General features: G+C 39.5%; 1 protein-coding gene across 6 annotated transcripts; it reads left to right on the top strand.

Annotated features, from left to right (window-relative positions):
• Positions 1-27257, top strand: pik3r1 (phosphoinositide-3-kinase, regulatory subunit 1 (alpha)). 6 transcript variants are annotated; one of them, XM_065284563.2, is made up of 16 exons: positions 1-320; positions 1410-2001; positions 15802-15897; positions 15997-16071; positions 16462-16593; positions 17691-17892; positions 17975-18057; positions 22403-22509; positions 22619-22713; positions 23212-23392; positions 23492-23617; positions 23729-23871; positions 23962-24138; positions 24242-24316; positions 24416-24586; positions 24692-27257. In XM_065284563.2, the coding sequence occupies exons 2-16, from the start codon at positions 1671-1673 to the stop codon at positions 24879-24881; spliced, it is 2184 nt and encodes a 727-aa protein (XP_065140635.2). In that variant the 5' UTR covers positions 1-320; positions 1410-1670; the 3' UTR covers positions 24882-27257. The 6 variants fall into 6 exon arrangements, with proteins under 6 accessions (XP_065140635.2, XP_065140637.2, XP_065140638.2 ...); XM_065284565.2 differs by lacking the exons at positions 1-320; positions 1410-2001; positions 15802-15897; ... (2 more) ...; positions 17691-17892; positions 17975-18057 and adding an exon at positions 19135-19710 and having other exon boundaries at positions 24692-26573; XM_065284566.2 differs by lacking the exons at positions 1-320; positions 1410-2001; positions 15802-15897; ... (2 more) ...; positions 17691-17892; positions 17975-18057 and adding an exon at positions 19910-20932 and having other exon boundaries at positions 24692-26573.
• The last annotated feature ends 37 nt before the right edge of the window (positions 27258-27294 follow it).

Below are 27294 nucleotides of genomic sequence, written 5' to 3' on the forward strand. Positions count from 1 at the left end.
ATTCAGTGTGCGGTGGCTCGGGCGGAGTCGGTTTTCGGTCGGGAAACGAGCGCAATCCTTAATGTATAAAATAAAATATAATAATTAATTTAGCGGATTGAAAAGTAACCCACCGCTGGATGTTACTTCCCCTGGGACGCGTCGTCTGAGGTGTACTTTATAGCAGTCACACAGGGTGGATTTGTTGAGGAGCTGCCGAGAGCTGGAGTTACGGGAAGCGTAGGAAATTTTGTCGGCCCTGCTTTTCATGAACCGGCCTCTTGAAACTTACTAAAGTTTGCATATCCAATTCTATTTCTCTGAATTCTCGCCCTTCTTAGGTAGGTTGTTTTTATGCAGTGTGTTGTTTTTTAGGCAGTGTGTTATGCGATGAATGTGTGGTTTAATGTTGAGGTTATGGCACGTTTAGCTGGATCTCTTTGCTATGTCGATTGTTCCAGTACAGCGTGTCCCAACTGAATCCAATTAAAGCGCTCCGCAATTTTTTTTTTGTGCTGCCCATGTAAATATAGGTCTGTATTTTTTTACGCGACTGTGCAGTAAACAAATTTTTTGACTTTTTTATGATGTTTTCCATGCAAACTATGTGATCATTTGCTGTTATAGTAATTCATCATCTTAAAAGCTAACTTTAGCCGACATGCTAATTTCGAACAATCGGATCAAATAAAATCTATAAATATAAACTTTATTCGACTTACACTTTTTCACTATGGCTTGACGTAGTCTTATTTGACTTAATGTTGCGCTTATTAATTATCGCAATCTCAGGCGGTAAATTATGCGGTGTTTTTTGTCTTTATTATTTTTAATGCTCAAAGTTAGTTTTTTCGTTTTATAAATTAACTTCTTTCTACAGTGGACGAATACATGCTCTTTTTATTTATGTATTTATGTATTTATTTATTTATTAATAATAGTATTGGATACTCTTTAGAGAGTTTCGCTCAGTCAGCATTATGCGCTTATGTTTCGTCTGCGCCATTTTTTATTCTACACGCATATTTGTATTTATAGACTTTTTGTTGTTTACATAAATATTTTCTCCATAAACACATTTAAATGAGTGAATAATAAATTAATAATTTTTACGTAATTTATTTCCACTTTCTCGTTGTCTAAAAGAAAAGGAGGAACAAAATCTTTATTTTAGGCATATTATCTTGAATATTTTCACACCTGCATTGTCTTTTTCTAATTTCTTTCTTAATCTTTATGAGATGAAATCATAATTTGTTACAGTTACATCTCAGTTAATTATCCACATATATAAAATGTTTTTGTGTATATTTAGTCTATCATTGTTAATTTAAATATGTTAATAAGACTAGTTTGTGTCATGGAACAGTGTCTTTGTTGTTTGAGTGCTTTCCAGTTTGTATATGTAAAATGGCTTCTCTGTCTTGCAGGTTTGAGTTGCGAGATCTACAGGATCAGGCCTCACACAGATGGGAAGAAAATGTCTGAAGCACCTTGAAGGTGCACTCAATCACTGGACTATTAGTTTCACATAATCCACCCATTAGGACAAACCATCCAGTGTGGATGATGTTTAAGGCTTACAGTCTTTAATATAAAATATTTTGATTAACTCTTGCCTCATCCAAAAATTGGTTCAAAGAACCTTTGTGAGTGATCGGCATTGTTTTTATAAAAACCATACCATCAAGATGAGTGCAGAAGGATATCAGTATCGAGCACTGTACGACTATAAAAAAGAAAGAGAGGAGGATATCGATCTGCACGTAGGCGACATTCTTACCGTCAATAAGGGTGCACTGCTTGCAGTTGGATATACAGAGGGCCTGGAGGAGAGACCCGATGAAGTAGGATGGCTACCTGGCTTTAACGAAACCACTCAGGAAAAAGGTGACTTTCCTGGTACGTACGTGGAGTTCATCGGCAAGAAAAAGATTTCTCCACCAACTCCTAAACCAAGGCCCCCAAGGCCTCTACCTGTGGTCCCTGGGCCCACCAGGCCAGACTCGGACTCCGAGCAAGGTGAGTAGATGTTTTTTGTGAGTTTTAAATTTAGCCTTTCCTAGTTTTTTCATATGAACATTGGAAAGAAGGAAGGAAATCATACACCGAATGGAAAATAAAATAATGAGCCAGACTCTAGCACTATTTATCACTAAATTTGGGGTCTTTTATGAGCTTTTGAATAAAATACGTGTTATGTAAATGAACATATGTACACTAACTGTACACATTTTCTGCCTGTTTATATATTTGTTTTTTTCCCCAAAATTACTTTCTTAAAAATTAGAACTTTAATCTAGAACTTTTCTTAATTACTTTTTAGATTAATATTTGGTCATCAGATCAGCTTTTATACTTTTTAAAATGGTTTTCAACCATTTTCCTGGATGCCAAGGTGTTTAATTTTTCAACAAATCGTTCCTTTAACTAAATCCATTCATGCTGATGCAAAACCCAGGTGTCTCTCTCAATATACCCACTAGCCACCCATTCCATTTTTGTCACAAGTGACCGGATTTTACACCACGATTTCATCAAGAGATTGGATTTATAGTTGCAGCACACAAATGTCTCCTGAATATTTAAGGCTGTTTAAGGTTTGCACTGGGCTATGGCTCGTAATTGCAAACATGGCAGAAAGCCCAGATTTGGAAGAAGGCCTTTACACAGTACTTTGTAATTGTCGGGTGTTACCGAGTATTTCGCACAGCCACAGTATGAGCATTTAGAGCCCCCTATGGCTCCTGACCTGCTGTAACATCTCCCGAAACCTTTTTAATATGGTGTGAGATCTGTAGTTTTAGAAGAAGCTATTTTTTTTCTTTTTGTGCTTGATCGGTTTCTTTCCTGGCACCATCATTTGACGTGCTACCATTTGAGAGCATTGTTTCAATACTTATCCTGTAGATGATCCTTTACAGATTCTGAGGGTCGACATACTTTGTCAGATTTTGTTTCAACTAAGTATGCAAGAGAGTACCACCTCGCCTGAAAATCGTTTACGATATGTGGCAAACAAATGAAAGTACTCTTTTGTGTATGATATAGTAAATATAATGTGGTTTGGACCCCAAGACATCCATAAATAATACAAGCTCTGGTTTGTATCAAGCTATTGAAGTAAATGTAAAAACAGCCTTACAGCGTCTGTAACCTCACTCAGAAAGTGAAAAAATCAAAGCCCCCAGCCACAGATATTTTATGCTGTTGCAAAAAAGCTAACTAACCCAGTTGTCATGGTGACATGGGTTTATTGCATGTTATGGAACATAGACCATAAGCAAAGTATACAACTCAAAAATCATTGCAGTTCAGAGGCGATGCGGCAAACTAGTCTGCTACGTCCTGTTTCACGTTGGCAGAAGAAATCTTTGCTGTGAGCTTTTTTTATGAAACCCAACTTTCTGATCTGGATTACTTAAGCCAGTGGTTCTAAAACTTTTTCCGCATGCGGCCCCCCTTGTGTACGGTGCATTCCTTCGTGGCCCCCCAAAGAAAATTTATGACAAAACGGTTCTAAAATTTAACATTTTAATTAAACAAAACATATTTAATTATACAAAGTAGTGCTTTTGGTTAGTAGCCTTATTTTTTTTTAGGTTTAATTACACAGAATTCATGATAAATGAAAGTATCTTATAAAATGTCATAAACTGCCCCCCCCCCCCCCCAGTTTGAGAACCACTGGCTTAAGCAACATAACTGTGGTTTAAGTGTGACCTTTCTGTTCAGAACTCTCTCTGTGTTAATGGATGTGAGAGGAAGCTTACATTGGACAGCAGTTGAGACAAAGTTTTGCTGAATATAAACCACTAGCAGGGGATCTGGAAGTCAGCCAGAATGAAGAGCATTGGGCTGCAAAAACTTAAACCACATAAAGCTCAAGATATAATGTTAAATTCTTAAACTCAGATGTTTGACTTGAAACTTTCCAATTTGTTTTGATCTGGGTTATATTTTTACAATTCCATTTGGTGTTTTAAAAAATTATAATTTACATTCAACAATGTTCTTGATGACTTATCTGCCTAAAATGCAAGTGACTGAAATCAGAAGTTAGTTTTACACTTACACACCTATAGGGAGATTTTGGCCTTGCTAAGAAATTCCTGATTTCTCTTCCTCATTCGAAGTGACTTCCTTCTGTCGGCACATGTTCTTTACGCAAACTTGACTGACTAATGAGACCACAGGGGGGAAAATACATTTATAATTCAAGTGAAATGCCCGGGTTTGTCATTATTTTACATGAAATAAAATTTTATTTCTGCTAAAGCTCTAATGCCAGCTAAGTTCATTTTGGTAAAAAAATTCGGCCTATTTTTTTTTTCAAAAAACATTAATAGCTAGACATAAAGTCTCATTTCAATGTTTAAGCACAACTCAGAAATGGCACTGGATAAAGGAAACGGGTGAGTTTCACTGAGCATATTGAATAGATAAAAAGTAATCGGTTAATATTGATGTGAAACTAGTTCTTCAGGGTTCTGCTCTGGTTATTCGTGCTTATTGTTGATCAAGTATTGTGTTGCCAGACTAAAAGTTTGATTCACACTGCTATATGTCCAAGACCTGCCCACTCAGACTTGAAGTGCACATCTCACCGACAAGTAAGGTGATCATTCGTAGGTTGCATTTTATATTTGATGTTTTGGCAAATATGGCATCGGGTATGGCCCTGCTGCAAAGCGTAATACGCTGGATACTCATCGATATCTATACAAAATACAGAAACATTGCATATATCTTTTAATCATTTATTCATAGTTGAAATGCTTCTAGCCATTTTGTGTGCAGTAAGCTCCATGCGACGTACACAAGACAAAGACTTCCTTCTTCACTGTTCAACGGGAGTACTGAAATGTGTGTGTGTGGTTGTGTGAGGAAGAAAGTGAGGGTCAGGGGCCTGCAGTGCGGCAGGGGCCTTGGATTTCACTTCTTATTGCCTTACTCCGTTTGAGATTTATGACCCGCCACTTAAGGATCTTGCAGATCTTTCTTGGTCTCTCTCCACCCGGCCTGCACTGTTCTCCTCCCTCGTTGTCTCTTTTCTCCAGCTCCCTCTTTGAATTTTTGGATGGTTCCTATAGGCTCGGGCCTGACAACGATGAAGCAGAATGAGGGGGAGTGTTTGACATAGGGCCTCTAATACACACAAACTGTCTCTCTCTTTGAGCCGCAGGGCTTCAGAGAACAGCAGATGTGGAATTCCAGTCCAGCTTCCAGGCTTTTTAAAACACTGGCGGGCTCCTTTATGTGGGCCTCTGGAGTGACATGTTCCGTATGCGCCCAGCTTTTATTGTTAACCCGTTTTTACTTGAACATTGTAGGGTCGAGAATAGCGCCTCTGCTCACCTTTTCCTTCACCTTTTCATCCAAGTCGAATGTTGTCATGAGTACTTTTGTTGTAAATTTCTCATTGCTGGGAATTGGATTATTTTTAATGTAGTAACGTCTTTATGGACATTAACTTCCTCTATATCCTAAACTACGGTTCTCTTTTTCTACTTGGAGAATTGAGTTCTTGCACAATAACTTATGATGCCTATTGTTTCCAACTTGTTGAATCATATATGGCCTTTCCAATGGCCCGTGTAATGTTGATATTTATGTTATGATGGGGAAACATTTGAATTTATACATGCTTGTTAAGATAAATGAACATCATCCATCTTGTGACATTTGTTGGTGGATTTTGGAACCAATGCAATACAATCACTTATTTCCAAACAGATGCATCAATGCCATAATGTTAGAATCCCAACATTAATGTTGAAGCTATGCTATCACAAGTCTTTAATGTAAAATTAACCATAAAATAAAGTTGCATGTTGAGTGTTTTGCTTGCTTGGGGAAAACCATGAGTACAAAAAAGTCACAATGTTCTCCTTTCCAGTGGTCTGAAGTTTAGGAGTCTCTCTTCTTTCATGGGTGGCTTAAAATAGGTGCGATAAGATCTTTTGTGTCGCTTGACATAACCAGTGCTGGACCCGCATTCCTTCAATTTCATGAGATATGGCCGGCGTGTAATTTGCGCAGATGATGCAATCTCTGCATTCTTTGCAACTCAAAAAAGCTATCTGGTTTTCATCTGTCGTTTTTTAAACTTAAGTTATCTGCGGGTCTCTGGTGGCTGATTGTGCAGTTTGCATAAAACAACGAACATTTATTTCAAGAACGCAGGGTTTCTAAAAGAAAAAAAATGCATCAATTTAAAGGAAAGGGAGGTGAGAACCTATATTAAAAGTGAGAATAGTGGAAGCTGTGGCTGTTAACTGAAAGTGTGCAAGCTGGTGGGGGCAGGCATTGCTGGCGTTTAAGATAATGTACCTCTCTCCTTCTCAGGGCCTCCTCAGCACTTGAATGAACATCTGCTGTATGAAGCAGATCTCTGAGGGAGAATTGTTACTGGGTTTCATAAGGAATGTGAACCTTCCCCTAACCGAGCAGCAGAAGCCCCCTCCGTGTACACAATAAAAAAGTTCCCTACACTCTTAAAAATAAATGTGCTTGATAGGTTCTTCACAGTGATGCCATAAAAGAACCATTTAGTCAAAGGTTTTTTAAAGAATCGTTTCTTTACATTTTTTTTTAGACAGAAAAGGTTCTTTTATGGCATTGTGAAGCACCTTTAAGACCATAGTATTTTCTTAAATACTATTTTTAATTATTTTTTTAATGATGACCCTAAGTATTGTCAATCATATGACTATAATCAGATTGGAATACAGTGGTATTATCACTGTTCGTGTGCTTTTTGTTAGTGATGAACTGAAATGAAAATTCTGGGTCAATGCCGAATATTTGACTTTAAAGTGCACTTATTTTCATTTCCAAAAAACGTTATTTTGTGTATTTGGTATAAAACAATGTGTTTGTGTGCTTTATTGCTTAAAAAAACAGTATTTTCCACATACCTTACATTTTTGTAACTTCAGATCTCTTCCTGAAACACACTGATTTTGTAAAATGTAGGGGTGTCCTCGACTAAGGATTTACATATTCGAATCAAAGTTTTCGAATCTTTCCATAGTCGACCGATAGTCGAATCATCTATGTTTGTGTGCATGGGTTGGGAGGGGGCCAGACCAGGTACAAATTGGTAACTTTTATTTTCTTTCACAAGCAGCACACATAAACAACTGTCTGATAAAGTGCCCAAAACTGTCTTTCAAGTAATAAACGAAGACAAAACTGAGGATGCATTTATATATATATTTTTTAAGGTAAAATGTAAGGCAACATTTGTTTAATTATTCCTCATAACATTTTAAAGCCACGATCTACAGAACATCACACAAAAATACATTTGATAACTAAACCTAAAAAAATAACAAAGGTGATCCTGCCTTGGAAACTCCGGCTACAATTCAGTGTTTTTATTTAATTTGGAGATAGCGCGTCAAAGCAGTCATGACCAAAAAAAACCGACAAATGAGAAATGACAAATAATTTGTGATTGTGACTGTAAATTATAAAAACTAATCTTTATATACAATTCATTAAACTTTAATTAATAACAAGAAAAACACTGAAATTAATGATTTTATAGACACTACGCGTTATTATTTAGCACAGAAATACCTGCTTGCTTGCTTTGACTTTGATCATCTCTGTATTAACTTTAGATACTAAAAGACCGGATGATATTATTTATTTCAGGAATCTCTTTGCTATCATTTGAAAGTGAACACCGACTGACCATAATATTAAATCACAAGAAAGACATTCGTGTCAGGCAGAAATAGGTTCGGTGCAGATACTAATTTCCATTTCATCACCGAAATAAAAAAACGGCTTACCTGTTTTGTAGTTTAACTTTAAGATAGACAATATAACCACTCTGTTTAAAATACATTTTAAAAACTTATACTCGTCGAAAAACATCCGTTTTTTAATGTTTAGTTTGATGAACTCCTAAATATCAGACGGATGCAGAGCACCTAGCCCGTTCGGCTAAATTACATGCGCAAGCATGGCCAGCACGCAATAGCGCAACATCGATACAACGCAAGCTATCCAAAATTTACATACTTAAATTAGATCGGAATTTACGTTTATAATAAATACAATTTTTTAATAAAATAAGGTCAGAAGTAACAAAGTGAAGAACAAATATGCAAAATGCCTCAAGTGCACGGAAACAAAACACAAGCCAAATAGTTAAATCAGATAACCCAAAGTGATTTATAAATAAAATAAAATATAGAAATTATTAAAAGAACGAAAGTCATAGTTTAATTTGCCAGCTTTGTCTTTTAAATGTCGAAACAAAGAGGCAAGGCTTTATTAACATAGAGACCTCTTATGGACGTGAAGCCCGGTCACAGGGGTTGTTGGATTTATTAACGCATTTAAAAAATATTTATTGAAAGCTGCTACTTCACATATTATTTGCAGCATTATCATAATATGCAGTATATTAATATATTGTGAGAAAGCTGTTATATGTGAAATCATATAATGTGTGCACCCATACGGCCAAAATTGAATGATCCTCATTTCATAACACATATCTGCGACGATTCGACTATGAGATTGGTAGTCGAATCAGGCTTCTCCTATCGATACATCGAATCTTCGACTATTCGGGGTCACCCCTAGTAAAATGTATATATATTTTTTTGAAAAGCGCTGTGTCCCTGATTGGCCAGCTAATATGTACGCTCCTTACCATGTTTGAAAGAACGCAAAAAATAATTAATTTTTTTTAATTAGTTAACGGCAAAATCATTATTGTATCATGTCCGGGTGTGCATTATAAGTCTTGAAAGTGAAGCCTCTGGCTCTTTCATCGCCCCCTGGTGGCTGGCTGCAGTACAAGTCATAACCCCCACCCTCTCGATTCAAACGAATGGGACTCTGCTCTAAAGAAATTTTTTTTTACACTTACAATAAAAGTTTCCGAAAGATGGTTTTGGTCCTTTCAGGTAGTTATCACGCTGTGTTAAGTTTCATTTTAGCTAGTAATTTAATGTTATAGAAGCAGGGCGTGTCGTTATGATTGGCGTGGTTGACTTGGGCGCGCGAGGGCGGAAGTTTGATACCGCCGCTCCGCCTCTTGCTCCACGGATGATTCCTTCTGCGCTTGCCTTGGCTCCAAACTGACGTTTTTACGTAACATGGCGGCAACCATTGTCGGACATTTTTGTCTTTAATTCATTACAATGGAGGGAGACGACGTTGCGTCGTCCATCCTTTTTTACAGTCTATGATCAGGTCAGGTATTAAAAAGTAAATGCTTAATTTTATGCAAAATCCAATATCCGCCGTGTTGTTCTATCATCTTTTCTCCCTTTTTTTCCCAAAACGCGATAAACGCCACTCCTACTTCTCTGTAAAATGCAATAAATCCTTTCAACAAACACAGCGTTCCATTCTACGCACTGTAAACAACATTGGCGCATTGAATACACACGGAATTCTAGTTTTCCTCATATACTTTGTACCTCGTGATCAACAAACAAACAAAACAAAATTACACTTTGATGGCATTGCTAAGCCTATGGTGGTTTTCTGTAACGGGAAAGAAAGGTAAGCCATCAAAATCTAATAATTTTCATAAGAGGCACTCGGGAGACAGAAAAATGGCTGCTGTTGCTTGTTCTCCTGACAGCATCAAGTTCTGTCATGCTAACACATTGATCCCCGGGGATCTTATGAAAAACTTTCCATTAGTTTACTCAAAGTCAGCGAAAATCTAAAACATTTTACAGCTGATCGCTGTGATAAAAAGTTCAGCGACGACATCCCAAGTATTACAGCAGCAATGACAGTGTTCTTAATATGACAAAGTATGTGGTTTAATTAATGCCATTTAATGTTTATTTTTTAATTAGTGTATACCACTAGTCAACTAAATGAATATAACACAGCAAAGATTAATGCATATTCATATATTGTTTTAATAGATTTATAGCATTTTGAAAATAAAACGTGGATTTATTGCTTTTTGTGGAAAAAATTATCAGTTTTTATAATAAATCTTTCAAAATGTTTTTATAACCTAAAGATGCTATGTAAAAGTTTGTAAAATTGTGTTTTTCATCTTGTCACTTCCGTGGTATAAAAAACAAGTTTTTACCGAAAATAGTCTAAATAGATTTATTGCGTTGTAGAACCGAACTCTTCAAATATTCTTCATTTAGGTCAGTTGAAAAATAATCAAATTTAACTGAAATTTTGGTGCATCCTTATATTTTTATTTTGTCTCTTCCTAGCTAGCTGACAAAGATGGCCTAGCAAATTTTTCGAAATTAAGACATGTCGTTCCCATTAAGAGAAATGCACCTCATTAGCTGGGGATGAATTGGTGTGTGGCAGTGGATGCAATGGTGCACGTTCCTGCGGCTTGGCCTGAACAGTTTGTGCTCGGTGGACGTATTTAGCATCATGACGAAATCAGTACAATTGCCTCTAAGTGTTGACTTCAGCAGGCAGCGGAAAGTGCTCTGGCGGGAAGGACCGTTCCACAGAACTGATCCAAAGAATGCGTTTGCAAGGGTACAGAATGGCCAATCCAGGCTTCGTTTTAAACGGCTGCCTGCTCTAAAATATATCTTGTGCTTTACAAAATAAAGCACTGCGGTTGCATAACAGTCACAAAGATCATATTTATTAAGCCCTGAGGGACAAAATTGCATTGAAATCGTGTAATTTTCTAGCGGTAACATACAAAACCTGGAAATGAAACTCGCATGTGTGGCTCTGGTAGAAGATGGTGCGTATTAAAGGTTGTGCGTGAGAATGTGTACATCTGCTCTTCATTAATGATCACCTCCAGAGACACAGGGCTGAATTGGCAAAGCTACTTACTGAAGGCCAAGCATGTCTGCTGGGTGGATTAGCAACACGTTGCTGCGGGAGGTGGAGCAAGAGTGGTAAAAAAAAACAGAACTGAAATATGCACAAAGGGTTGACTGAAAGTTTGTCACCAGACACCCCATCCCCGTGTTCATCGCTGGTCTGAGTGTTGTTAGAGTGGGCATTTGTTTAAGCTGATCATGTGATCATGTGGGTTTGTTGTTGCATTTGAACGTCAGTTGTAGCAAATGCATGTAGCTGTTTTAACACTTTCTGCAAGAGTTTAAAAAGTCTAAATTTGGATGCTTTGTTTCAAGGAATCAATACAGATGATTCACTGATCCGAGTTATTTCTCAATAGTTTTCCTCACTGCACTGTTATGTTGTTTGTTTAACTTTCTGCAATTTTTTGCCAAAAATGACTGTTTATGACATTACTTATGATCTTGTTTTGGTAGTTAAATGGTTAAATATGGTTTATGTGTCGTAAAATATCAGATTTTTAAAGATGCAGTGTGTAATTTTTGTATTACCTTACCTGAGAATGAGGCATTTTTATTTACCATAGACCATGGTTCCCCTTACATGAAAGTTGCCATTTTGCATCGCCATGTTTCTACAGTAGCCCCAAACGGACATATAGAGCGCGATTCTTCACTGTTATCTATGATTGTCCAGTGGTGGCTACCGTAGCGTCTCTGTATTTCGAAAGAGGGGGTGAGCAGTGGAATGAGCCATTGGTTGCAGTTTGCAATCACACCACTAGATGCTGCTAAAATTAGGGCTGTTAAAATGTACGTGTTAATAACACATTATGGTAAATTTAATTTAATGACACTAATTTTATTAACGTGCAATTAATGCAATTCGCAATATTTCCTTGACCCTTGGCCTAGCCAGTTGTTTGATAAATTGAGATGCAGTCTTAGACAGTAAATGTGTACAATCCTAAATGCTTAACTAATACAAATGATGCGTGTCTATCCACCTTGGCATCTTGAGTTTTTGGTTTAAAAACATCAGGAATTAGAAAATAAAGTGCAGGACTTGCTTGATGTTAAAATAATTATTAAGAGATAAAGTTCAGGACCTGATTGATGATTAAAGATGTATTAAGCTCTACAACAGTGGTTCTCAAACTGGGGGCCGCAAGAAGGTGCCAGGGGGGCCCCAGTGTTATGACATTTTATAAAATACATTAATTTAGCATGAATTCCTAATAAAAAAATAAGGCTACTAGCCAACAGCACTACTTTTTATAACTTAATATATTTTGTTTAATTAAAAATATTAGAACAGTTTTTTGTCCTAAATTTGCTTTGGGGGGGCCGCAAAGAAGTGCACCGTACACAAGGGGGGCCGCACGCGGAAAAAGTTTGAGAACCACTGCTCTACAAGACTCGAAATGATCTTCCTCGCACTGAGTGACATATCTGAAATATCTGTTTTGACAAGAATTCACCCTGATATAATCACCCAGGTATAAAGTGAATGTTTGATTAACTGTGGGGGAAAAACATATAATGTGTAACATTAACATATCTTAATATTATACCCATGTCTTATAAATATTATGCTAGCAGTTGACAAAGGCTAAATCAAAAATCATTTAAATCAGAGATTTAAAGTTAAACTGCATTCTACAACTTATGCCTCTCTAGTGCCATCTCTTTTTAAGATATAAAATTGCAAGAGATTGCAAAGTTATTTTCCGTACATGGATTGAAGTCAGAGGAAGTCTGACTTCAATAAATAATAATTATAATAAGCTCACAAATGTGAAATATAAGGTGACAATTTTGAAACCTGATTTTTATGTGCTTGCCTAGTAACAGATTTTTGTTAATTTAGAATTTAAATTTCTTTAAGAATAAAGAAAAAATGAAAATCTGTGTTGTGGCATTATTTCTCTGTGTTACCCTGGATTAGTAGCCTCGTGTCATGTGGTTATCGGCTTTGTGTTATCAGAGGTCATGTGTTCTCGCACGTTGCAACATGAGAGATGTATTTAAGAATCTTTTTTGCTTTCGCAATAAAAGTTTTATCATTATATTTTTTTCTAGCCTAAATCTTTTTTTTTACTTTATAGTTGCTTACTGAAAATTTCTGTGTGTGTAAAAAAGTTTAAACAACTTTGTAATTCTTTCAAAAAAAAAAAATTCTCAGTGTCTAAAATCATATATAGTGACATACAATAATAATGATATATATACAGTCATTAATTGGGAGACTTTCTATATGAATACATGTAACTAAAGTTTTAATTTATAAAATGTTTTGTCAATATGGTCCATATATGATTTCATTTATTGATGCCACATTTGCCTTTTTTAATCAAGCAACTATGTTAATTCCAGTCACACATTATTTGTTTATAGCGAGAGACATACAAAACATAATCTTATTACTTAAATGATTTTTTTCTTACTGTAGCACCTTGGTGATTTGATAGCAGTTAGACCGGTTCCTGAAAAGCAGGTTGTTAACCCCCTCCCTGTTTTTGTAAAGATACCTTATTTATCCCTGGAGGGAAATGAGATGAGCGTAGACACTTGCTTGGAGGGACATTTCAAAGAACCAGCCTAATCTACGCTGGAACTGCTTGGTACATGAGCAGACCCCTAAAATTAACTGCTCAGATCGCTATCTTCAACATCATACGCACCTTCTCTGAACTCGGTCTACATTTCAGATGTCCAAAGATCGTTCCAATAAACCTAAGCAGCTGTGTTCCCCTCCCTCACCCACAGTTCCTTTCTGTGCATCCTATGAGATGTATACAAGAGGTCCACCACACATTCACATGCTATGCCTGTTTAGACTTGCACACCCCTCTTTCTTTTCCTCGAGTTGCTACAGCAACCAGAATCTGCAGCTCTGCTGATTGGCTGCTTGAATCTGAGCTGGCCTTTCTGCCGGTTTTCTGTGCGTTTCATGTTTTTGCAGAGAAAGCAAGGTCATTTTTTACTAGCTAATGTTTACCCTGAACCTATAAAGTCCCACTGCACTTGAACTTGACCACAAATTCATCTTTAATTGTTTCCATCGCCCAGTTGATTGCGTGATCTGTTGCACAGCTTGGATAAATTAAAGCTTGTAGTTGGAAACAGAGGGCGTTTTCATGTAGAGCTGTCCAGAGCATTTGTTCGTACTCGCACTAAAAACCAGCTATTGATACTCGCATTGTGTTGAGAGGCTTAAATTGGTGTTGGTTCAGCTCACGTGAAGGATTGCGCAGTGATCCACACGGGCCAGAATGTCCAGTTCTTAAAGTTGATTTTGAACAACCCCTAACCCCAGATATTGAACTTTGGCTTGTAACACATCCCACATGTTTATCCTTTGTTGGTGAATGATACGTTGTGTTGAGCTAAAATGTGCTGCTTTTTGCTATTAAAATTTTTAGACTTTCATTGAAGCCACCCATACACTTTCAACTTGGATTTACAAGTAATTTAAACTTTTTTTTTATCTTGACAAGTAAAGAGTTCTTTTTAAGTTACAGCAACGCATCACTAGCCATGATAAAAAATAAAATATGTAGGTTCCAGAATGCTATTGAAAGTTTTAAACAGGCCTGCATTTTATTTAGGAACATGTAGTTTTTCTTTCTTCATTACCTTTGACCCAGGTAAACTTATCTCAGGAACATTGCAGAACGTCGAACAGAAACATTCAGACAGTTCTGCTACCATCAATTCTGGATGTCACTCCATCCATCCGCGTGGAAGGCCAGTGCTATCAGGTCGCCCCGAGTTACTTGGAAGCAACTTGATCCCCCTCACCTTTAAGCTGGGTGTCTCTATGGTGATGCCCTTCCAACATGTAAATAAACACAATCCTGTTGGAATCTGAAGCCATTAAATGAATTATTTTGGGATTGCAGAGAACATTAACATAAATTAAACCAATTTGAACTTTAAGTCAGGGACACGTTCGTTGAAATAGTGACTTGAGCTAAACCACAAAGCATGCTGTGAGAAATGCACAGTAAAATTGTAGACCCATATTTGTCACTTTTTACCGGAACATTTTGATACGAAGTAAAATTAGCCCAGTGCTGTGAATATGAATTCTTAGAACCAGCTGGCTGGATAGGGTGTCCATCTGGGCAGAAGGTTACCCCTCAGCGGTGTACCGAAGTATCTCCAGATCTCTATATGAGGAGTCTCTTTTTCATCCCCCCTGCCTAGAGTTCAACGGTTCTCAGAAAACGAATAACTCGCCATTGCTTTGCTTGTAATGGAGTCCAGATGACTGTTGTATTTCAAAGTAGAGTGCAAAAGAAGGGGTGTGATAGGAGCAGTACAACTTTCTTTGCTTATCTCTCAACTTTCCAAAAGGCCTGGTGCCTTGGGACTAAACAAGACTATTATTCCTAATGGCTTAAACCCCCATTTCCTTCTGTGGTTATTTTTTCCATTTTGGGCACCTCTTTCAAACTTTTAATTTGAGCCATTCCTTCTAAGCAACTTTGCGAACTGTAAAGATCCCTTTGATGCATCTTTTAAAAAATGAGTAAAGGGAATCCATTCATAATCGGTCGTGTTTGGACGCCGCTAACAGTAAAGTCTTTTAGAAATCCTAGCCTTTTTAAAATGCCGCAAATCCAAGTGCAGCAAATCCAAATAAAGCTCAAGCTCTTTCATGCCCACACCTGTGACCTGTAAATCTCAGAAATCCTCCACCCTACATCAACGACTGCATATTACGGTCTGTTTGTCTAAACCTTTTCGTCTACCTCCATGGCGCACTTAATCATATCCTAGCGGTCAGCACCAGCCCTGCGCCCTTTCGGGCATGCTTAGATCTGCCATTCAGATGTGTTCCTGGCCACACCACATAAATGCATGAAAGCCATTATTGATCCAAGCGTGTCGTTGGTCAAGGTGTAAAGATTGTTTTCTTTGAAAGCTTTGAAATTATGGTGTTGGGTGCTTAATGAGAAGCTAGTAGAGTTGTTCAAAGGTGCCCAGTGGCTTTTTTGATGTGAACGTTCAACTTTCTCTCCTCCAGGCTCTTGCACTCTGTTAGACCTGACGGAGCAGTTCGCTCCTCCAGAAATGGGGCCGCCTATGCTGCTCAAGCTCCTCGAGGCCATTGAGAGGAAAGGTGAGCCTGTGTCTCCTATCTTTTTTCGTGCGTTCATGTGCACGCTGTAATTATTGCTCCCTTCTACGTGTATGAACTCCATGTATGAATTCTTCACAGGTCTAGACAACCCTACCCTCTACAGAAATTTCACTGCTGGAGGAGGGCTTGATGTCCGACAATGTTTTGATGGTGGTGAGTGACATTTAAACAGCAGATGCTCTTGCAAATGCACAAACCTGGTGTGATGCAACAAGATTTTATTATTGCCACACGAAAAGCGAAAGTGGTCACATCCAAACTCATATTTGGTAGAGACTTGGGGCCAACCATTCACAGCAAACCAGCCCTAGAGTGGTGATCAATTTGTTTTTAATAAATGTGTATTCATAAATGTAGTTTATAAATCAATGAAACCGAAATAGAAACCAAACAGCAGGCAGCATCTGGTAAGAACAGAAGCTCATATTAATGTATACGTATAACTTGTTGCTTAATTAAAACATCTGGTTTGCATACACCTTGTTGTAAATGTATTGCTGGCTTCATTCATTCCTGGCTCACTGACGTTTGTGTTTGAATCAGACCCGGCGTCAATGGATCTTGAGCAGATGGACCTTCAGATGTTGTGTGATGGTCTGAGGAGGTACCTTCAAGATCTGCCTCAGCCCATCATACCCTCTGCCATCTACAATGAGATGATACGCATCGCTCAAGGTGAGACTTCTGCATCATCTACAAGCACATTCCCTCTCTGTTTTTAATATTACAATAATTTTTGTTATATTAGTTCATATAAAATACAGTAATGTGGGAAATCTTAAGAGCTGCATCACTTCTCAGTTTGATGAAAAAATTAATGTAGATTAAAGGAAGTTTACTTGGAAGCACCCTGGGCAGATATGTTCTAGTAATACAAGTTTGGCTTCTACGTAGTTTATTTGGGGAAAACCTCATTGCGCAAAAAGCAGGAACTTCGGCAGCAATATAATTGAATCTTTTAACCTTTCATTATTCTTTTAAATTACCCATCTCGTATGTATGTATGTATGCAAAAATGTTTACAATAATCCATTTCTAATTGATATCACAGCCACAAGGTGGCACTAGTGTTATCTTTAGCTAGTTGGTGAGCCTCGTACAAAGCAAGTGAAGTGTCATGTAGTGTCATGAGTTCTCAAAAGAAGGAAGTATTTCACAGACCCATGACACTCTAAAAGCAGCAGCACAAACTCATCCGACAAGTTCACGTGGCTATATCATTCATCATAGTACAGTACATACTTTGACTATACCTGTTTCAACATCTATCTGATTGTGTGTCTACAAACCCAGCCAATGTGATGGCCAGAAGTATTTCAGGTGTTGTACTAGCTGTTGGTTCAGGGACGTTACCTGCCCTCCCTCAAACTGAACGTTCTGTCCGTCCTCAAAACAAACTGTTAGCGTTGCCAAACACCCTGCATCCATTTTTAGAGAGAACACTCGTTTTTTTTGCTTTGTACTTCTGTGTTGGGTAGTGCACGGTCACGTGGTTGGAAACAGGATATCTGTGGTTAATAGAAGTAAAGCAAACCTGAAAGCTTATCTGTGACATCAACACTGTCAGCCAATCACCTCTGTCATTGTCTCTCTTGTGATCTCTCTGCGGTTAGGAGCACACAGAGTACATTTTCCACATGACTTTATCTGTGCGTTTTTTGCATATGACCTCACTGATGATTTTATTTAGCTCACTTATAAAGCACATAAGAGGAATTCTTGGTGGGTGCAACAGCCTTTGCCTTACATCATTTGTAAATGTGTTTTCTCAGAGGTGCAGGGTACAGACGAATGCTCGCATCACCTGCGGCTGATCGCCAGCTCCTCGGCTCTTCCCCCGCAGTATTGGCTGGCCCTGCAGTGCTTGCTGCGCCACTTTTTGCGCGTGTGCCAGGCCTCAGCGGCCAACCTCCTCAGCGCCCGTGCAATCGCGGAGATCTTCAGCCCGGCGCTCTTCAGACATCAGCCCACCAGGTACACCCTTGCTCAAACAACTGCTAAATCACAGCGTTGGCAGCTGCTGGCAACAAGCTGACCTTTCTTTTTCCTTTCGCAGCTGTGAGCCCAGTCCTGAGGCACACATCAGAATAATTGAAGTCCTGGTGAGCAGTGAATGGAGTGACAATCAGGCGGCTCCAGGTAAGTAATACGCATGCGGCAATGAAAAATGCCTTTGCATGGTGCGTAGAAATGCATAGCTTTTATAAACAATCGTATTGGAGAGTGAACAATAGTACAAGACTGATACGCACACATTTGTGCATGAATAAACAGACTACTATGAATTATAGTAGGTCACAGGCATGAGGAACAGAATTGGGAAATGACCCGGGTCACCCATATGAGCACCGCAGCTCTTGTGTCACAAAGCTCGTTGTCTTTGTGTATGTGTGTTATCTGCTAAGCCATGGCTCCATTCAAAATGCATGCTTTTGTGGTGGCTCATAGTAAAGATATAGGAAATGGTTTGTAGAAGGGGGCAGAATTAGGAAATGATATGAGCTGACTGAAACCCGAATTACCCATATGAGCACCACTTTTTATTTTCAAACTACTAGGCTAGGGGGGCCAACTAAAGTGCAGACATAAGGCACACGTCATGGAAATGAGTCAAACCGCACATATTGCTTAATTAACAGTTACAGAGTAACTGCAATGCAATGATGGAAAGAAAAGAATGAACAGCAGTGGCTCTTAATAGTTGTGGCTGAAGTATAGCACAAATATGTAAGTTTAATATGTTCACTTTGGTATTGGACATTGTATTTGGGACGCTTCTCACCACATACTTTTATAGTTGTGCTTTTATAGTCTGCTTCTCACTTGGTCTTTATCTTTCTCGGGCTGCCAGGGGCCCTAGGTCTGACTGTTTAAATGTTTTATTACCTGTTAGGGCCTATTTTTACCTTGCCCTGGCATGGGGCGAGCTCAGCTGTCAGTAATTTGCACCTGCAGGAGGCTGGGTTGGGCTACACAAGCCCAGACATTCGTCTGCATTCTGCTCGGCACCTCGCTTCCTTACTGTACCTCGAGAGCTTTTATACAAACGGGTCACACAAGTGCCATCTAAGTCTGGCACTTGATGGCTGTACCGGCCTGCCCATTCAAGATTTGTGCACATGTGGCAGTACGGAGCTCTGTGTATGTCTGTTAAATAAGCAGGAGGTTGCGTGCATGGATGTTCCTAGTTACTGGGTGGTTATTTTAAGCTGGTGGCAAAAGGCCCGCTTGGATCTGGTTGGTTAAAGTGTGGTCTGCTCCACAGAGCTTTCTTGTTCGCCTGCAGTGGGGACTGTTCTGTCTTGCAGATGTTCACACACACACACACACACTTGCAAACGTTCACTTCCGAGGTCTTTACTCCACCCCCTGGCCCCCTCCTGTCTGGGCCACATTCCCCTCCCAAAACATAAGAGTGCAGAGCTCAGCAAATATTTCAACCCGAGCGAGTTAATCATGAGACACAGAGGGAATGAGGGAGAGAGAGACAGCCGGCAACGGTCAGATTCGAGCAATCATTAACCCAGCCGTCCCAGAGCAGGCGTCATTCTCCGCTCTCACCGAGCTGCTTTAGTTCTCGAGACTCTATGGCTACAACCTGTCGCAACACCTTGTCATCTTGGATTTTGCTGGATTTGTTTGAATAAAGAAATAACACATCCGTGCTGTGGGAATAATACTTTTCAAGACGGTGATCGGGGATCAGGATTTACTAAGAACCATGAATTGAGAAATTCTAAACTGCTGAATTTAAAGCTGCTTGACTTCTGCTGAACATGCACAACTTGCAATGTAAGTGTGTGGTTTTGTTGTCTCAGAAAGTTTGATGTAATGATCGGTAGACTTTGTCAAAGAAACAGGGCAGGTGGAATATCTATCAGTGTAGAACAGCATGTCCTACTGCATTCATTTTTTTTTTAGAAGTACTTGTTGGTGTTTTAAACAGATCAGCCTCCCTTTTCCAAACTCCTATTTCATGTCTTGGCTCTTTGTCTAAAGGGAGGTGAGGAGCTCTGACAGGCTCGTATATCAACGCTTTGCTTCACAAGCTGCCAGCGCTTATGCGTATCAACAGTCTTTGGGGAAAAAAAAGTCTAGCGCTCCAAGTGCTACCTGACGCAAAAGTGGGTTAACCTGTTTGACTTACAATGTCATGCCTGAACATGCGAGGCGAATGTGGGTTGCATTATTTATTGGCTGCAATTAAAAGTTAAAGCCTAAAGTATATTTGTGCATCTCTGCGGTTTGGCATTATCTCAAAAATTCTACTTTCTGAAATTATTTCTTTTCTATTCCCGCCCATCATTATCTATCTCGCAGAAGAGGTGGTTGGTTACACTTGACCTAGCCTGCATGGCTAAGTAGTCTCTTCTGACCTGTCATTAGAGACCGAACCATGACAATAGCCCACGTTCCTGTGGCCGTTTTTAACCCTACTGAGAATCAGTGCTATTTCAGGTGCTCTCTCAAGCACAAATACCTGATCTCTGCCCTCTGCGAGTCACATTCAGGATTAAAAGAAGTATTTGCAAGCCTCCTGACCCGGCCTTGGATTTGACGTAGGGACTGCCTACGTGCTTCTGCAGCAGCTATCTGAGCCCTGCTTTTGTCTGCCTGCCAGCAGAGGGGCCGTGCTGAATCGCCACTGCTCGGGGACAGGCGGAGCTTAGCAGAGCTGCATCACGCTTACAGGAAGGGAGGGGGAGGCAGAGATAGACAGCGAGGCTTTGACTCTTTTCCTCATTCGAAAGATGCTGCGCTGCAGTGCACCTTGTCTGTGATTTACCTCCCTTCGTTTGGCCGCATTGAAACGCTTGGCAAAGATCTCATGGTACGGAGAAAGGATACTGCATGTTTGGGAACAAAGAAGATATTGTTTAAGATACATTTTACCGGCGTTAGAAGGGACAAAGCACTGTTGCTATGACATCATTGCAGTCAGGACTTGCAAGATATAGAAGCAGGTGATGAGGCAGGAGTGGCCAGCGACAGTCCCGCAGCACCATTGGCTGGGGTAAGTGATGTAATGGCTTTCCCAGACCCCACACTCCAAGGCTTTTCAAACCTTGAGCTTGAAGCAATGAGTAAGAAGAAACTGGATTCATAGTGTCTGTTTGGCGAAGGTTTGGCAGGAAAGGGCGCTTGCCGATTTTTACAGATATGCAACACGCATCCGTTAGCCATGGTGGATTTAGAGAGTCCGAGACTTGACACTGGATCTGGATCAGACCTGCTGTTTTACATAGAACTAGATGCGCCAGGTAACAGTTGTTGCAGTACGAATGTGTCATTGTTGAGGCTCGATTTAATGTCCGTAGTCTTGCTTTTTTTTTGGTGTAAAAACGGGTTTAATATTTTGCCGCTGACCTGCTGTCATATTGAGCGATCCATTAGCTATGCATTGCATTTAATATCATGTGTGTCAATAGAAGTGCCATCATCTTCTCTGTCTGAGAGTGTTTTTTGTATTAATCATCAATTTGTTCAGTGGATTTTTGTATCTCTAAATCTGGTATATTTTATATCAGTGTGTGATTGTTCGTAACATCGCTGTGCAGAAAATACTTGCCGACAGTAGTAACTGAAGTGAACAAAGGAGAGAGATAGTGAGTGTGCAGGGGGGGGTATGGAGGATAAAAATAGCCCACCGCTCCAGCTCTGCCTCATGCCCCACGGAGACTGCACTGCCCCCGCTGCTTCCCGTCACTCACGCCATCAGCCAATCAGGTGCAACATCTGCCCCTTCACATGAAGCAACATGTTCTTAATGGTTAAAGGTTCCTTCATGAACGGACTTATTGCATCATTTTGAAAGGACCGGCACCGTTCTTTACTTTCAGACGTGAATGATGTCATTGACATTACTCGGTTTCCGCCTGCAACTGTGCTAATTCTGTTCTGAAACGCTTGTGATGCAAAATTGATGCACGGAAGCTTTGCTGGCTCTGTTTAGCATCTCAGTGACTCATCGATGCAAGCATTGCATGTCAGGGACAGGTTATAGAACGATGCAGACCAGATCAGCCGTTAATATCTGCTGAGAAATGAAATGCATTCTCTCATTCAAGTCAAGCATCTGACTCCCTGCCGGTAAGAGCACGAGAACCATGCGTGCAGCTCTTGTTTTAATGAAATGGAAAACGCCGGGAAGGGAGGGGGCGAAAGATCTGGCAAACTGCAGCAACACTGCTTTCAATATGTGACTCCCTGCGCAGCCTGCAAAGTGACTGAAAGGAAACATGCTTCGCTAACTTGTACCATAACAGCCACAGGATGTTTTTCGGGTTTTCGTTGCTGTGTCCTCCTCCGATTAAAGCGTATTGTTTTAGTTATACTATCATTTCAAATCGACTGCACTGATGTCAGAACATATAGGTTGAAACGTGTCTGCATATGCTTTGTACGTAAATGACCTTTAATCGTGCAGGATACATTGCAGATCTGGTCTTAAACAGTCTCTCTCTCTCTCTCTCTCTTTTTGCAGCACTACCTCCCAAGCCGCCCAAACCAACGCCTGTCACTAACAACGGTATGAACAACAACATGGCTCTGCAAGACGCTGAATGGTACTGGGGGGACATCTCAAGGCAAGTATTTACCAATATGCTCATCAACAACTTTATTTAGACCTAGCCGTTTTTTTGTTTATGATCGAGTGCTTCATTTTAACATTTGGTACTCTTTTTTATGTTGCAGGGAGGAAGTCAACGAGAAGCTTAGGGACACGGCTGATGGTACATTTTTGGTCCGTGATGCCTCCACTAAAATGCACGGGGATTACACTCTCACATTAAGGTACATTTTCTTCTGTGAACCATACTGTATACACACAGCTGCTGAAAAAATTAAGAGAAGTTTATTGTAAAAGTTTTTGTAGATTTATAAGCATGTGTTTAAGTAAAATAATCATTTCATGTTTCATCTGTCAACTACCGACAACATTCTGCCAAATTCGTAATACATTTTTTTTATTAACATTTATTTACTGAAAGTTTAAACGAGGAAAACATTGTTAAAATAAGTTGCAGAATATGTCCGATCTTCAAAATACTAATGTATGTAAAAATGTATGTCTTATAAATTTGCTGTGGGTGACATTGTCACTCCTGAGTTTTCGCTTTTGTTGCAATTCAATAGACACTGGACTGAAATGGTCACCATACATCCAGAATTGATGTTTAAAGTCAAATCTGGGTGGTCTCTTAATTTTTTTCTGCGGCTGTATATATAGTTAATTGACTTTGTATCTGTTTATCGCATTGTTTTACATCATACTTTTTATTGACCATACAGGAAGGGAGGTAACAACAAGCTCATCAAAATCTTCCATCGTGATGGGAAGTATGGCTTTTCAGACCCCCTAACCTTCAACTCCGTGGTGGAGCTGATCAACCACTATCGGCACGAATCCCTCGCACAGTACAACCCTAAACTAGATGTGAAACTACTGTACCCTGTTTCCAAGCACCAGCAGGTAATCATCACTTTGTAAACAATGATGAGTTTTTTTTTATATGAAGTGAATCGTACAGATCTGTAATACAAAATTTTCCATTTTATAAATATTTTACAGGATCAGGTGGTGAAGGAGGACAACATTGAAGCTGTTGGGAAAAAGTTGCACGAATACCACCAGCAGTATCAGGAGAAAAACCGAGAGTACGACCGACTCTACGAGGAATACACTAGAACGTCACAGGTTGGCAGATTTTACTTGTATATTTCTAATGTTCCTTTACTATGTATTTCTATAAAAGAGATCAAGAAATGCACACCAGGGACACTCATCACACATGCTTTTGCCCTCTAGGAAATACAAATGAAAAGAACAGCTATCGAAGCCTTCAATGAGACCATAAAGATCTTTGAAGAGCAGTGCCAGACGCAGGAGCGATACAGCAAGGAATACATTGAGAAGTTCAGGAGGGAAGGCAACGAGAAGGAAATCCAAAGGTGAGTCCTGAATCTGAAAACTTCACCAGGAGATTATATGAATTATATTTCCAAAGTTTAATGCATCGTGTTTTCAACGCTTCGTTGCAGGATCATGGTAAATTATGAGAAGTTGAAATCACGCATCAGTGAAATCGTGGACAGCAAGCGGCGTCTGGAGGAAGACCTAAAGAAGCAGGCGGCGGACTATAGAGAGATCGACAAGCGGATGAACAGCATTAAGCCTGACCTCATCCAGCTCAGGAAGACCAGGGATCAGTACCTCATGTAAGTAGCTCGTCTTGCATAAGTTTTATGCTTTAAATTGAACATACGTTTGCAATGTCCTTAAAAATGCAAAACATGTTTAAACATCTTTTTTGTTGCACAGGTGGCTGACACAGAAAGGAGTCAGACAGAAGAAACTCAACGAATGGCTGGGAATAAAAAACGAGAACCAGGACGAGTAAGTATTCTGCTTTTTGCGCTTGCGTGTATATATATACACACCACGTTGCAAAACACTCTTGGTTACAAAAGCTAACTTGCTACTTCTCCTTTACAGTCAATACTCTATGGTGGAGGATGACGAAGATTTGCCGCACCATGACGAACGCTCCTGGAGGCTTGGCAACATTAACCGCATCCAGGCTGAGGCGCTTCTGAGGGGCAAGAGAGATGGAACATTCCTGGTCAGGGATAGCAGCAAACCTGGCTGTTACGCCTGCAGTGTTGTGTATGTATCACTTTTATGATTGGTGTATTGCTTCATAGAAAGAAAGTGGAACTGCCCGTCCCGTACGGTACTGATATCTAAAACCATTTCTTTGTGTTATTGCAGGGTGGATGGCGAGGTCAAGCACTGCGTCATCAACAAGACACCGACGGGATACGGCTTCGCCGAGCCATACAACCTTTACGGCTCTCTGAAAGAACTGGTCTTGCACTACCAGCACACATCCCTGGTTCAGCACAATGACTCTTTGAATGTCACGTTAGCATACCCGGTCTACGCACACCAGAGGCGGTGAGGATTTGTTGAACACACCCTTGAGACTTAAATACGGAAGTGTAGAAAGGGCCTCCCCTCGCACGGAGACTCCCTCAGTAGGGCCGCTACAGAGGGCCGTTGCTTTTCGCCTTGAAACGACCATGTCGGAAAGACAAGGGAGCGAAACCCAAAACAAACATTTCAGCCACTGAGACTTTCGCCAGTCTGAATGTAGTTTTCCTTCTTGAGCAGAGACTGCTGGACTTGAGCTCATTTTCTCCCGAAACGGAGGACTTCGGAGGCCTTTTCCAAATGGTGCTTGTTCATTTCAAAGCTTTACCCGCTGCTGGAATGTTGAACATTGAACCTCTGGAGTGAATCTTTTTTTTACCTCTCTACCCCCTCACCTGCTCAAACCAGGACCCTTTGTGTGCGTGCGTGCGTGCGTGCGTGTGTGACTACGAGAGAATGTGATGTGACCAAAATTCACAGTATCTGAAAGCTATCGGGATGTTCAACATGTTGTGTTAAACCTTCACGAACAGACCATGGAATCACCTGATCAGATGTAGCAAGATGGCACTTTCGAAAAAGTATCTACTAGTTTTCCTGTAAGAGACTTTTCTTATGAACGTTCGATACGACGCGCCTCGTCTCAGAGGAGCATGGCGACGAGAAGCGAGCAAGACGTTTGGCATTTTCATTGAGAGCATTATTGTGACGGACTCTAAATTCATTTCTCCTTTACGGACTGGAACTGAAAAGGACTTAACGTTGTGTGTGTATATATATTATATATATACAGACAGCATCAAAGGCTACGTGATGAAACCATATTGTACCAAAAAAACGCAGCTCCCTCTCAGTTGTATTCTAATCTGCTATGCAAATTCTGTATTTTCCGTCGTCTCTGCAGAGTTGTGATTTTATTTTACACATTGCTACCCATAATATAATGATAACTCGTTTTTATTGCTTAAAAGTCTTTTTTTATGTCGGTATCTAAGAGGATATTTTAAGTGTCAAATCGCCAAGAATGATGGCTTGGGTTTTACAGACGAAATGAGAGAAAAGTACTTTATTACATATTTCTTTATCAGCCGCCGGTAAAAATTAAAAAGAGAGAGTATTTTATTAGTCTTTTTCACTCTGAGCTGATTTTTTCTTGGGCAGAGCCCGGAGAATATTAGTGCTGCTTCTGTCTACAGTAATGGTGATGATATATCTGATCATTTTCAATAGAGCAAATGGAAATAAACTATGACATCTGATATCTCTGCAATTGAATGATTCATGTCAAACAAATACAACACTGCTTTTATCCTATCACACATATAGAGGTTTATTTTGTGATATCTGTTCCATAAACACGAGCAAAGTGATTTGATCCTCTGGAGTGAAGAGAAAACTGGTAAAAGATTGATTTTGCTGATGAACACCCTCTCATTCCTTATCAACATAGTATTTTTCTGTATCAGAAAATCCTTAAGCGTTTACATGGATCAGCTACGTTCCACTAGTACCCAACGTTCTAGTCTAATTCTGTTATTTAGAAAATACGGTCGATACAAATTTAGGAGAACCTGCAAGCTTTACAATTTTCATGGCTAGCTACTTTATGATTGGTAAAGTCAGTATTGCTTTTGCCTTTTGCTTTTGTGTACATTGCAGTTACACTTGGCAAATGCATTTGATATTTTGCATAAATAAACATCGATGTTGACACCAGTAATCAAGTTAATTTTTCATTTTTTGGTAGCTGTGTAGTCATATTTTTTTATTTGTTTGACTCCTTGTTTTAACTCGGCCTGATTGCCTTAAAATGAGTTAGTTGTTTATTTTTTTCAAAAGTGGGCAGTACTGTTGAATTTTTCAATGTGTTTGTCGAATATTATTGAAAGTTTTTCTCCCGTCCAGACGCACAAATAAAATGATTGCCCTGGAAAGCATTTTTACAATTCTTAAAACGATAAGGTTTAGTGAAGTCTCGTTCTCGGAGAGTAAACTATCATGTGGTTTGAGGTAAATGTTCACAGACATCCTTTAAAGTTTGAAGCCTTTCGTTTATGACGTTTTTCAATTGAATCTCATATTTTTCTTTTATTTGGGTGAAAAGAAGAAAATTCACGGTATTTATGGGGGACTTTTGTGCTTCTGCCTGTATTTTTCTTTTCACCACCTGAGTGTTTCACATCATGAGCGTCCATTTTCTACAGCCCCAGTTCTCTGAATTTCAACATTTTGTCAATCTGATATATTTTCTTTTTTGAAATTGTGCAGTATTGGTTAAAGACGTTGTTAACACAATGCTGAGAGATTGAGATTAACCAGTGTGTTCCAGTTCTAAAAATGCTTCGGATCTGTTATGGCTTTTTTAAAACTGAGGTAAATAAAACAATGTTTTAGAAATGGAAAAGGCTGGCATTTTTATTGATTTTCTTCTATGGTCTGAT

This window comes from Paramisgurnus dabryanus, chromosome 5 (genome assembly GCF_030506205.2).
Source record: "Paramisgurnus dabryanus chromosome 5, PD_genome_1.1, whole genome shotgun sequence".
NCBI classification, from domain to species: domain Eukaryota; kingdom Metazoa; phylum Chordata; class Actinopteri; order Cypriniformes; family Cobitidae; genus Paramisgurnus; species Paramisgurnus dabryanus.

Excerpts from the sequence above, each read along its gene's own strand:
- pik3r1 (XM_065284563.2), top strand. The coding sequence starts at position 1,671 with ATGAGTGCAGAAGGATATCAGTATCGAGCACTGTACGACTATAAAAAA. Across the intron at positions 17,893-17,974 it reads TTCAGACATCAGCCCACCAG|CTGTGAGCCCAGTCCTGAGG; the intron begins GTACACCCTTGC and ends TTCCTTTCGCAG. Across the intron at positions 22,510-22,618 it reads GGGGGGACATCTCAAGGCAA|GAAGTCAACGAGAAGCTTAG; the intron begins GTATTTACCAAT and ends TGTTGCAGGGAG.